Genomic DNA, 13,536 nt, shown 5'->3' with positions numbered 1-13,536 from the left:
ACAAGACACTTTCAGCCGATAACATTTTTAGCCTGTGGTGAGGCTGGATCAGTGCCAGGGCTTGTTTACTGTGAAATCATGCTATAATAATACCTGCACTGTCAGTTACTTGCTGAAATTAATAATGTTAAGTCAATTTTATTTATGTAGCACCTGTCAAAAACCAAAGCTTTCCTTGAAGATACTTTTAATAGGAACAAACATTTGCTCCAAAATCAGTTCCTGAACCCATACTGTGACTTTCTTTTTTACTGAAGTATTATATTTAAAATTTGGTGACCCCTGAAGGCTTAACAATAACAATCATTAGTGTTAGTTTTCAACCTCAGTTGTTGCAAACAGACATTTTTCCTGATCCTTGAAATATTTTAATGATATACAGTAAATTTAGAACATTCTAGATCAACGTTTGTTCATTACAAAAACTTTTACAAGATTTATATTTTAACATTTTGATTGTTGGATTTTTGGACGGGTAGTCAGCTGTACTGAAACTGTTCATGACAAAATTTGACCAAAATGAAATGGGAAGTCCAAACAATTCTTTGTGCACACAGCATCACAAACAATACATGTACCATTGTCAGTTAAAGACAGGAAATTAACACCAAAGCTTTAACATCTGTGCAGCTGACATCATGGGTCTAAAAGCAGATTTTTGTTTTATTTTAATTTTTGGCACCTTACATAATTACTTTCATGTGCTGCAACTATGAAGAATACACAACGTAAGTAGGATTTGTTTTTTTTTTTAATTAAGCTGTTAATTATAAAAGTTCTGTATTATTTCCATGTGGCAATATTATTCAAATTCAAATATATATTATCAGCTTAGTCCTACAAAAGGACTAAAACGCGAGAAGTAAGGACAAGAATAACCTCTTATTTTTCACACACAATGAAATGTCTTCTTTCATTTTTTTTTTTCACCCACTGCAAAGAAAGAGTGGGATGTCGGAGCCTTTGTATGAGCAGAATGATGTCATGTCCGTTTCCTCTGGTGCAGAAAGAAAGCTTTGTCTTGCTGAGGTTATAGCCCTGGTCATCAAGCTACATGTGACATTCACAAAACGCTTTAAGCACAAAATATCAACCCTACAAAACTCAACTGTATGCTCTCTTTTACAAATCACACCATTCAGTCAGCAGCTAAACTCTACCAAGACTTGTCTGCTGGCAAGTTGTCTCTCTGAGCTCCAATTATATAGACACTGCATGCCGTAGAAGTTCATCTTTTTTTTCTTGAATGAGTAGAGCAAAATGATAAAGCATCCAATCCGCAAACAGAATAAAAAAAATCTCCAAACCTGTAAAATAACTTGCAAATTTAAAGTATAAATAACTACGTAATACTATTTTTCTCAGTTCCTACAAGAGCTCAGCCATCTTTCAACTCACTATTTTGGTTTTCTTGTCTCTTACTTTACTTCAACTTACTTAAATTCACTTACTCTGCTCTCATCAGCATTCAGGTTGTTGCAAAAACAAAAAAAACAAACAACTCATGTGACACTCCTGACCTGTATTAAACTGCAGACACTGCAGGCAGTAAGCTAATGAGCAAAGCAAAGCCTTTTAGCAGCAAAACATCAGCTAAATGCCCAAAATGCTGTTGGAGACAAAAAGCATATTGAAAATGATATGCACGTGCACTCGACAGGTAACCAAATCACTTCTCCAAATGTTTTGTCATATCTGTTGGATTTCTTTGTAGATAACTATTAATAAGTACAGCAATTAATACAAAAAATGTAAGCTTAATGTATCAAACTTAAATTTAAATACTCTTACATTTAAACAGGAGGTTAATTGTAATAAAAAGAGACCAATATGGCTGGTTGTTAAATTTGACGTTTATTACAGGAAAAAAATGGCTAAATCCTGGGGATCGTTCCAAGTGGTCAGTTTACGAACTTCAGGTTTTTGGCACCCAGTGTGTTGTCTGTGTATCTTCCCAGTCATCCAGGTTGTTGCATCTTAATTGCATAAAGACAGTGCAATTACACGTTTCCACTTTCATCTGAGATGCTTCTTGGCTGTAACTGGCTGCTTGGGAGTTCCAGGCATTTGAGCTTTTGGGATCATTAGTCGCCTCAAATTGTTTTCTCAAGGTGCAAAGGAAAAGAAATCCAGCTGCCACTTCTTTAAGCATGGAGGCTCTGCATCTGTTAGTGCTTTCAGTGTTTTAAGAGCCTTACTATTGAACTGCCTTACACTCCCTAAACCACAACAGCTTTGTGAAAAACATGCAAAGCACGTTTCCCATGCTATTTAAGGATCCACACAGAAGGTTTTTTGATTTTTATCTGTTAAATCTTAATTTGATAAATGCTAATCTAATAAATTACAGCGGTGAGTGGTGATATGACAACAGACCAGCAGGGCTAGATTGTAGATATGCTGTGATCACTAATTGGATCATATCACAAAAAGTGAAGTTGATCTTGGCTGGTAAGATTCAAACCTGAATTTTAATTTTAAAATCTGTCATTTTCCCGTCTGAGACAGCTAGAAAGCTACAGATGTGAGGAATATCTTGAAGTACAACAGGATTTTTCTCAGGCATGGCATTCCAATGCGGGGATGTAATTGGATTACATTTCTCAACATATGGGTGGAGTTCTGGAGGAAACCATGATTTATTTGCTGTAATCAACATCATCACTGTTCTGTGTTCACTGTACAAGGCATTTCAACTAAAACTGCATTTCAGATCGTCATGAAAAAGCTAAAATGCAAAGTATTTAGTAACAAGAACCATGTGTCGTACATCTCGTCACGCCAGCCCCCCTTTCTCCCCCCATTTCCCATCTGTGCCCTTCAGGCCTTCACTTCAGTCACCTCCCACTTCCTTCTTCCTTCAGAGCTCGTCTGTTTTTGTTTTTGAGCCCGGGCTCTTTGCACAGGAAACTGTGTATACATTGAGAGCATTCAGGAAGGCCGAGAGCAGCTTTCCCGTTAGCCCCAAGTACAGCACATGAAAAAAAAAGAAAACTAAATTTAAAAAGGTCAGTAACTCCTAAACTGGGAGAGAGAGACAGAAGTCAGCTGTTCTCCTCCTCCTCTAACTTGTCCTCCCCTCCCCTCCCTCTTGCATCGTCTCAGCATTTCAAAAAATCTCTGCCCCAACTTTGCCACGAGTCTCTTTAAACTTCAAACTTTAAATTTGAAAAATCGTTCTTATGGAGAGAGGTGTTTAAAAATAGATGGTGATGTTTACGAGGGGACTTGCCTCTCTTAATGCTTGTATGTCTCAGTTACAGAAGAGCCACTGTAAGGGGGGAGACTATGGAATGAAGGGAAAGAGGAGGAGATAAAAAAGCAGCAGAGAGACCGGCTGGGGGTGAAAAAACAACAGGAAACCAACCGATTCTAATGCTGTTTCTGCAAATCTGCCTGAGATAAAGCAGTGGACCGCCACGTCCCAGCAAATGAACAGTCACACTGTGCCTTTTCTGGGGTCATCGCAAGAAGTAATTACAATCTGAAGAACTTCAAGTTTCAAGAGTGACGTCACTTCTGCTCTCAGACTCCAACAGTGTGGTTTGTCAGTGTGAGCGGATGCAGGCATTTGGGAGCTGTTTGCTGGGATTTCTATGCGACTGCTTTTTGACCTACCATCTCAACGTTTCTCGAGGTCATATGGATCAGTCGCCGCGCTTTCAAGGAACTTTTTCTTTCAATCATCTGGACTACTAACTGGAGCCACATGAAGAATAAAGGAACTAAGCAAAAGTCTAAAAAGAAAGGGAGTGAAAATGCGTTCGGCTGTGACCTGATTGAACATCTCCAGAGTTCAGGACAAGATGGTAAACTCCTTTTTTTCTTGGTTTTCTTTCAATTCTATATCTCAGCTCTCATCCAACTATATATCTTTTCTTTCAGTGATTACTCAACTCGGTCTTAGAAGCTAACATCCAGATGGAAAGTTGAGTTTAAGACTCATTTCTTGAAATGTTAAGGCTGTTAAAACATGCTCTACAGAGATGTCCTGTTTTTAAAAAGGACGGAACGAAAGAGCTTTACATAATAAACAGTCTTTGGTGAAAGATTAGAAATGTGCGTTATGAGAATACATGTGTTTTACATTTAGTAAAGCTCTTCATTCACCCATTGGCTGCATTAAATTGACTTTGGGTGTGGCTCTTGCATTTTTTGTGATAATTTCCTATGGTGACTTTAGTTGCTATGACAAGGTTTGTGTCTTCACAAAAGACTGGGCACTTCAGCTTGTGCATGACAGACCAATAATGAAACCAAAAAAAGAAGAAGAAACAAAACACATCATGAGATATTAACTGGTCAGATTTCCATTAAGAAGTTTTTTTTCTTTTCTATTCTATAAAATGGAGTCATTTATTTATGTTGTCATTTTCTTCCCTCTGACATGTTTTACAAACACAAACACAAAGTTTTCTGGTTTGATGAATGACGGGGTTACAGAAACTGCACGTTCAGAAGCAAGTTAATCACTGTGTTGAGGATAACTTTATGGAAGACCTATTAGACTGGGCACAGTGTAAGGCGGGGCATTCAGTGCAGGAAGTAAGGGAGGAGGTGTGGGTCATACCACTATGCCATGCAAGTGGTAGACATATTGTGCTTCTTTGTTGTTTGTGTGATTTTAAGGACCACTAACAAACTAAAAGCAACACAAACTTTGGATGAGAGCATTTGTGTCGTTATGAAATCAATCAATCTTTCTCTCTGTCTTCTCTCTCTCCTTTGGAAAAATGACTGTCAAGTTTCACCCACATACAGTTGACATACTCACAACTAATAGAACTTACGCAATAAATTACAAGACACTCAACTTTAAGTTTAACATTTCACCATGTTTGCAGAGTAAAAAGATCAGCGACACTGTAAGGACAAGTCATAAAAATACATAAAACTTGTCAGAAAATATATGTTCTCCATTTTCCTTTTATTTATAAGTTACATAATAAGTAGAAAAAGATATTCCTAAAGCTGTCCAATTCTTATGAGGTAAACATGTAAATTTTGTGTAAAAGTAATTTTGAATGATCTGAAATATACCTCAGATGAGTTTCTTACACTGTGGTAACAAACTGATGTCACTTCTGCATTTCTTTGGATCCTTTATGCTTTACTAAACTGTTCTACATGTTTCTATCTAACCACTGGGACGCAACAAGCTAGATCAGAACTACACGCATTTCTTATACTTCTGAAATGCAGATTAAGATTAATCTTCCTTCCGGACTTGTGGTCCATTTAAAAAACAAAGGACAAGACACACAATTAATAGAGATACAGTATACATTCATTTGGTAACAGAATAAAACATCACTTACAGTATCTTGGCTGGTATTTTCATGGCTTTAAACTGAAAGTTTAAAATGAACATTAAGACAATAACATATTTTTTCAGAAGCATCCTGTTGTGATCTTTGCTACTACAGCTCTCTTTCTGGTATTCTCTGATGCTCAAATATCAATAATATAGATTTTGAAAGATTTGAAAAGTTATTTCCATTAAGAGTGACACACTATGTTACTAACAAAGATGTGTTTGATTTTTCAAACCTTAACATCAGCACCACAAGCAATCGTTTCTGCAAGACCTGCAGATCAAAAGAAAATCCAATATAATTACATACCCCATAATCTTTTAACTTTATTCTAAAAAGCTTGTGTGCAAAAACTTTAAAGATGCTTGATTCGGAAAATAATATTGTTGCTGTGAAATTTTAACAAAACAAAAGAAAAATAGCTGTGCAGTTGTTTGGAGATTTGTAAAGCTAATCACAACTTGTATTTGTTGACTGTATTGATTCAGTTTAATGCTGGACTGTATTTTTTCAACACAGCAGCACATTTTTGTTGCCAGTGACCAAGAAATCCTTCCTCAGTGCGGAGATGAATCGATACTAAATGACAACCTCAGAACTGTTCATCATGCAGATTTTCACCACAGGCAGGCAATTAAAAATCAAATTATATAAGTAAAAAAAAGATGAAAATTTAACTAGTAGTTTGTTGCTGTCTGTGGCGAGGACTAAGAAACGAACTGTCACCAGAAATATTCAAACATTTTTTTGTGGATGATGAGTTATTTTTTATGCCACATAATGAACTCAATATCGAAAGATAAGAACATAAAATGAAAAAGTCTACAAAAGACAAACTATTTACTTATTGAATCATCTTTATTAGTTCATCTATGAGTCTTATTCCATATATATATATAGATATGTTGTTGTTTTTTTAAGTTTGTGATTATTTCCCTAAACATCTTTGATCCAACACTGAAAACTGAAACATAGTTAGTTACTCAGTCATATACTGAAAGGATTGAACTCAGTTTGCCTGAGCTTGCAGATGTGACTTACAGTTTAATGTTGAAGTTTGTTTCTGTAGGGACTGTCACTTTAAGCATGAAGCAATGTAAAATAAAACATTATTTTAAGCATGACTCTAAATCTTCATGTTTATGTGAAACCATGAAAAACATGAAGACACGCTGTACGGCCACTAACAGAACAAACCCAGAATCTCTTTTTCCTTCACATTTCAAATCATTTAGTGGGTTGTTTTTGCATTCTTTTGTGCATCAGATACAGGAAATCTTTAATCAAAGTAACACCTTTTCAACATGAATTCATTTATTTCATTTAAAAAAATATGGCCAGATGATCCAGAAAGTAGAAAACCACTGAGAAATCTGTATGCTTAAGAAGTGGAGCCAAAGAGTTGTTTATTGAAGGTGATGTACTGTTGTTAAGAAAGCAGTGTAGGTCAGTGGTAACATTACAAAAGGCAATTTCTATTAGAGGAAATGTCGTGAGTAATACCAGCTACAAGGACTGGGTGTGTCAACTTTCCTCTGAAACAAACAAACCATTTTTAACTTCCTGTCCAAGTCCACCTACAATCACCGGCTCTGAGGAGTAAAAAACAGCCATGGTGGAACAAACTACATACCATGAAGTAAATCATATGAGCACTGTTAATGTTGTTCCACCTACAGCTGTTCCTTTCGCTTGCTTTTGTGCAAATGTGTAGTGTGAGAGAGAGAAAAATCACATGAAAGGTAGTGTTTAGGTTTCGAAAACAGTATAAAATTGTCACGATTCTTTTATTCAATTACAGTTCCTCAGGTCCTGAAGAAGTGTGCAGAGTTCATCGAGAAGTATGGGATTGTGGACGGGATCTACAGACTGTCGGGGGTCACCTCAAATATCCAGCGTCTCAGGTACCCATGATGTGTTTCTTGTACACTGATGATGAATTTCCAATAAAATCTCTCATGGATGATGTTGTCCATGTGCCTTGAATCACAAGAAGCATTAGCCAATACACAATGAAAGTTTAAAACTACGAATCTATGGATGTTTTCCTCCCATAAGCATCTGTGTATGGAGCAAATCATGCAAATAGACCTACAGAGCAATGCATGTATTGCATGCATTGCTCTGCATTGCTCACAACAACATTATTCAGAAAGATACGCTTCGGACTGACAAGCCACGCTGCAAGTTAGCCGAGGTGCTAAACAATCCAAGCATTCAGTTAACTGTGTGTGTGTGTGTGTGTGTGTGTGTGTGTGTGTAGGCAGGAATTCTGCTCTGAGGCGTGCCCTGACCTTACAAAGGAAGTGTACCTCCAGGACATCCACTGTGTGGGTTCCTTATGTAAGCTGTACTTCAGGGAGCTACCCAATCCTCTGCTGACCTACGAGCTATACAGCAAATTCACTGTGAGTACTCTGAACAACATCTATGACTGACTTCATGCAGTTAGCCAGCACATTAGTTTTACATTCATGCTTTGCAAATTGTGATTAGTGACAGTCAGTAGGTTCTGTTTCCTTCACATGGTCTCACATATTTGTCATACTGTAATAAAAACATGTTATCATTTTTTCCTGAGAATGATCTCAGCTCTTTTGTTCCACACTTTCCATTGCTTCTTCACAGAAACATCAAGGTTAGTGGCTCTCAGCTTAGATGCAAGCAAATAACACAAGGCATCACATGGCTTCATCAAAAGTTTCATTTCACCACTAATTCTTTACTCCTGTATGTGTGTGTTTTATAATTGTCCAGTCCTGTGAGATACCCTATGGCTGGATGTTCAGGTGCAACACCACAAAGTTTAAGCTTTATAGCGACGCAACTGTTTAAAAAGAAAACATTAAAAGATTAAGTCAGATTAGAAGGTAAATTTAAAATTTAACTTGAAATCTCTGTCAAAACTGGGATTGCAGGATCTGCACATTTGGTAGCAAAGAAGATCTACAAGGGTGATGAAATATAGACATGAAAACAACATGAGCGGGGTAGAAGGAGATGGAAATACCAGACCTGGTTCATGGTTTCTGTGGGGTTTTGTGCACCTCTATGGGCCATTTTCTTATCTTGGCATAAATCTGAGGTAGCTTGTCCCTGGAAATTCAAGGACTCTGATATTTTTAGAATAGAAAAAAAAAATAAAGCAACAACAATAAAAACAAAACAAAACAAAATGCTTACCCTTAATCAGCAAATTAATAAAATGATAACAAATCAAGACCTCTAGAAATAAAATCAGTCTATAATTGGCTTGTGCTCTGTAATATAATTACTTTTTATATCTGTTTGATTTGATAGTATGTTGTAGATTGTGTTTTTTTTTTTGTTTTTTTTTAACATAATAGGACATTGAAAACAGTTTATAACTTGCTAGTGCAACTAATATTCACAGCACTTTTGACCTTAATCATGATCATTTAAGTGTTAACCAGGCAAACCTGTATTAGATGTTCTTTGGGCATTTAGAAAAGACAACTTAGAATTTCCCTCTATACTATCAGTAACAAAGCGTTTTCTAATCCTTTATTATCATTGTTATAAAAGTACCTGTCTTAAAGATTTAAATGCTCTGATGTTAAATCCTAAATGAGGGCTATTTTGTCTGCTTGACATGCAGGAAGCTATCTCGGTTCACGAAGATCATGAGAGACTTTTACACATTCAAGAGGTTATCAAAGAACTGCCAGATCCTCATTTCAGGTGAGCTTCAGATCCTTTTTAATCTCAGCTCGACATAAAACACAAAAGATAAAGACAACTTGGTTCATTTTGCTTTGCTTCATTAATCATTTGACTCTAGGACGCTGGAGTACCTGTCTAAGCACCTGGCCCACCTTGCCACCTTAAGCACCCAGACTAACATGCATACACGTAACCTGGCCTTGGTGTGGGCTCCAAATCTATTAAGGTATGTTTAGTTTAATGTCACAGATAAGCTTTATGTTAGTCCCATGTGATTGGATGTGTACTGAAAACTTTATTGGCAACACATCTCTCTTTTTTTTTTTAGATCAAAGGATATTGAGGGTTTGTCTGATAATGGAGACATGGCTTTCCAGGAGGTGCGGAAGCAGCAGTCAGTGGTTGAGTTTATTCTAAACCACACAGAGCAGATCTTCAGTGGTGATTCTGTGCAAGTTAAACCCAAAGAAGGTATGATATTCAATAGTGTGAAAGAAATATTTTTCTACCTTAAAGCAATGATCAAATTACCATCATAGAAACTAACAAATCATACTTCTGCAGGATCCAACTTGGCGTGTGGAGAGAAGTATGCCACACTCCCAATCAGTGGCCAGTGTGGGCCGATGAAACTGATGAGCCTGGAAGAAGCCCAGGCTCGCTCTTTAAGTCCGAACCATCCTGTGCATAGAGAACGTCAGAGAGAGAACAGTCTGCCTGATACCAGCACAGCCACACTTTATCACACGGTCATAGACATATCGGACAACAAGTAAGATTGCTTCAGTCCTTTCGGTCATTGTGATAAATTTTATAAACAACATATAAAGTATCAAAAGTGATTGTGTTTGAGGTTTGCTTAACCCTGAAGTCTGATAGAACAAAATGAAACAGGACTGAGGTTTATAATCTGTCTCTCTGTCGGTAAGGAGAAAGTTTTCTGGGAAATCAAAGAAGTGGAAGTCCATCTTCAACCTCGGGAAGTCTGTGGACTCAAAGGGAAAACTAAGCCGCAATGGTAGTGTGTTCATACGAGCACAGGGGATAGCAGGTAAGTTTATCTGTTCATCAGCAAGTGAAAGGGGCAACACTAAATGTACATGTTCCTCCAGTTGAACACCAAGAGTAAGAAGATAAAACGCTCTGGGAGACAGACAAGGAACATTATTAAGAATTTAGATAAAGGAAGGACAGACAAAAGATGCTAGGAGAGAATCTAGATTGTGTATCTAGAAAAACTGAAAAACTGTTTTAACAAGGTCATATTTAGCTTTTTGGTGTTTTTTTCTATCCTTCATTATCTTTTAGCATATTACTCATTTAACATCTGCAACACTGCAAAAGTAGAGCATTTTGAGTAAATCTGAGGAACATTTTTACCAAAAATGTCCAGTAGGGAATAATCATAGTTTGTTGAACATTAAAACATGTAAACTTGTCAAAAAGTACAACAAAAAAGCATTCTTAATCTTTACATATGCATGAAATGGGCTTTTTAGTAAGACAGCCTCACTACATCCCAACTCAAAGTTGATTTGATTCCATCGGGAAGACACAAAAAAAACAGAACATTATAAATAGCAAAACTCTTGATAGATGTTTGCAAATGGAACCTCTTTTTGCTTTTCTTTTAAGATAAACCTAAACTTTGTTACCATCTTTGCCATTGACAGTGGGACAAAGAAAGTGAAAGACAGAGGGACATAAATTACTTGCATATATATAAATTGTAAGGAAATGGGAGAAAGAAAGACTTTTGTATCAAAATCTCAGAAACCAAAATTGGTCAAAAGCAAGAATCTGTTTAATTTCCTCATTGTAGTGAAACTAAAATGCATTTATCCACTCATTCAGAGTGAACTCTGAACTCTGAAAGAGTGATTTCCAATTAAAACATATCATTTCTGTTAATTTGTTCTGCAGAAAAGGCAGCTCTTCGGCCATCCAGAAGTATGGAGTCATTGTGTTCCTTAACACCAGGTGGGGCTAAATGCTTTATGTTTTTTATCTACATGAACTAATCAAAGATTCACTTTACTGCTGTATTGTAATCTTGCAAAATCTAAACTTAATTTTTGCCTCATTATGGAAGAATATCATTGTATCAGTTATAAATGCAGCACCTCATGACTTTTTATCACTTGCATAATTTCTATTGCACAGATGATGACAGAGCAGGAAGCAATAGTCCGACTGGTGGACACGGCAGTATTTTTAGTCCGGATGTAAAATCTAGAACTCTGGGATCTGACTCGCTGTATGATCTAAGTGAGCAGGACCAAACCTGGGAGTTTAAAGGGAAGAAAGCTGGTGGGGCAACAGCTGGCTGGACCTCTGGCATGAACCAAAAGGACTCAACAGGAACCTCAGCGCCACCTCAGAAAACCCTGCCGGAGCAGCTTAAGGTGTTCAAAGGTGATGAACTTAGTGGCTACAAACCGACTTCTCCAAAAAACAGGAGGATGCTGTACTCAGGTTCCTCACATAGCAGTTCTTCACGGCCTTCGTTCCCAGGAAGCTTCTTCCCACTGGAGTCCTCACCAAGGCATCAGCGCAGAGCAGTCAATATATCTGAGCCTTTTGCTGTGTCTGTTCCCTTACGCGTGTCAGCTGTTATCAGTTCAAATAGCATGCCATGCAGAGGGCACGGCAAGGACAAAGCTGCTGCTCTGAAACCCTGCAAAGAGCCTTCGGAGCAGATCAGAACCATTGGAAAGAGTAACACTTTCCCCTTACTGGAACCTAAGAGGCAGGAAGGAACAGAGAAGAAAAACACTGAGGTGCTGACCTCCAGAGTATCACCACAGGGTGAGATCAGCTTCCTTTTGTCACCTTTTTTTTTTATTTATGCTTTTTCTGATAGGTGTTGGGTTCATACAAGTGAAATGAGATCTAATGGAAGAATATTTTGGGGTTTTTTCAGATACAAAGAAAGAAGTGAGGCAAAAAACTTCAGGAGGAAGGAATGTTTCTGAACTGGAAGCACTGTCCCATGCACATGGAAGACAAAGCAAAGATACAGTGCCATCTTCTGGGAAAGACCGACACAACCAGCCCACAGATATACAACTGGTAAATCATTTATTAATACAGATGTTACCAATGAGGCAGAAACAATGGTTTAAATTAAATGAATCGTGATCTGATAAGCCTTATTGCCATGTGTGTTTACACATCCAAGGTACCTGTGTAGAATATCAAATAAATACAAGAAGTACAAACGTAGAGGTCTTTATCAGAAGTGTTCAAATTAATTTAGAACAAGTTACAAGTATTACACAAAGATGTAAATTGGCCAATCTAGAGTACATATTGCATGGATGAATTATAAAGAGATATACACAGAAAGAAAGGCCTTGTGACAAAATACATCATCTTAAAGAGCATATTTGCAGCTAATCATGAATAAAATACGCAACTCCCTGTGTAAAATGCGTAAATAAGAAACTGAAAATATTCCCAGTCAGAATACTTCAGAGGGCAATGCTTGTTGGCAGGACTTCCTGTTTCTGTCTTGCAACAACTTGAAGAAGCCTCTGTCTGAACGTTGTTTTGTCACTGTGTTGTGTAGATGGTGTGTCTATTATTTTGTTCAGAATCAGAATTCCTTTATTGTCATTGTACAAGTACAATAAAATGGAAAAAAAAAAAACTAAGTGAACATAGGAAAACATACCGCACACTTTTAGCTCACATTATGGTCTGAGACTCCCAATAAGGTCTTAAAGCAATGCCTGTAGTGCAAGAGGAAGAGCAGTCTTCTTCTAACTGCGGGATTGGAGAACTGGTTCTACCAACAACTACATGCAACTTCATATCTACGAGTCTTTGGGCAAGACACGATGTACATATCTGGGTATGAGTGTGTGTATGAATGGACAAATGTGACTTGTGGTGGTGGACATGACTGTAAAAGCACTGTATAAGTGCAAGTCCATGTACCATTAACTATTTATTCACTCATATATTCCTGCAGTCAGGTCTCGGCCATGTCTTTGTTATGAGAGTCATGTCTCAGTACAGCGCTGGTAGGGCAGCAGCGTAAAAAAATTGTGGTGACATGGATGAAATATTTGTGGAATTATTTTACTGGCACTTTTCCTCATCCTGGAATGTAAGCAAAAGATCTTAGCAGCTTCTGCTGCCTGATGCTGTCTTCTCAGGTTTGATATAGAAGCTGAACCAAACCAAACTCACAGGACAGACTCGGTGACAGCTGAGTAGAGCAGGGTCAGCGACTGGCTCCCCCCTCTTACGATCCTGAGATGGTTGCTCCCGAGAATCTGAATGACTCCACATGAAACAGGCTTTGCAAATATAAAACTTTTCTTTTGTTTTCTTGTTTCAGATTCCTCACAAATTTCGCACGTTCAACTCAAATCACTCTAATTTAAAACCTAAATTAACTTTGCTTTATTTTAAATTTGAGAAGACGATTCAATGTGAAATTATTTTGTATAGATTAATTCTTGTCATCAATGTTTATTTATCTTTCCTAATTTTTCAGGATGGACCATCTGGGAAAGAGGTGTGGTCT

The 13,536-nt window shown here is 37.4% G+C and overlaps 2 protein-coding genes across 2 annotated transcripts in view; one reads left to right on the top strand and one right to left on the bottom strand.

The window, feature by feature from the left end:
- kif20a (kinesin family member 20A) overlaps positions 1 to 13,536 on the bottom strand; it is a gene marked incomplete at its 3' end in the record, with an annotated part of 51,609 nt that overhangs the window by 36,579 nt on the left and 1,494 nt on the right. The gene's annotated exons all lie outside the window — the stretch shown is intronic.
- Positions 3,578 to 13,465, top strand: LOC306761186 (rho GTPase-activating protein 31-like). The gene is made up of 12 exons (XM_079247287.1): positions 3,578 to 3,809; positions 7,117 to 7,219; positions 7,579 to 7,723; positions 8,935 to 9,017; positions 9,118 to 9,225; positions 9,328 to 9,470; positions 9,564 to 9,771; positions 9,929 to 10,050; positions 10,923 to 10,979; positions 11,163 to 11,807; positions 11,923 to 12,071; positions 13,163 to 13,465. The coding sequence occupies exons 1-12, from the start codon at positions 3,710 to 3,712 to the stop codon at positions 13,166 to 13,168; spliced, it is 1,869 nt and encodes a 622-aa protein (XP_079103413.1). The 5' UTR covers positions 3,578 to 3,709; the 3' UTR covers positions 13,169 to 13,465.

Source organism: Telmatherina bonti, assembly GCF_933228915.1.
Source record: "Telmatherina bonti genome assembly, chromosome: 10".
Taxonomy (NCBI): domain Eukaryota; kingdom Metazoa; phylum Chordata; class Actinopteri; order Atheriniformes; family Telmatherinidae; genus Telmatherina; species Telmatherina bonti.
Note: the sequence above shows the minus strand (reverse complement) of the source record. Positions and strands in the feature narration are given on the sequence as shown.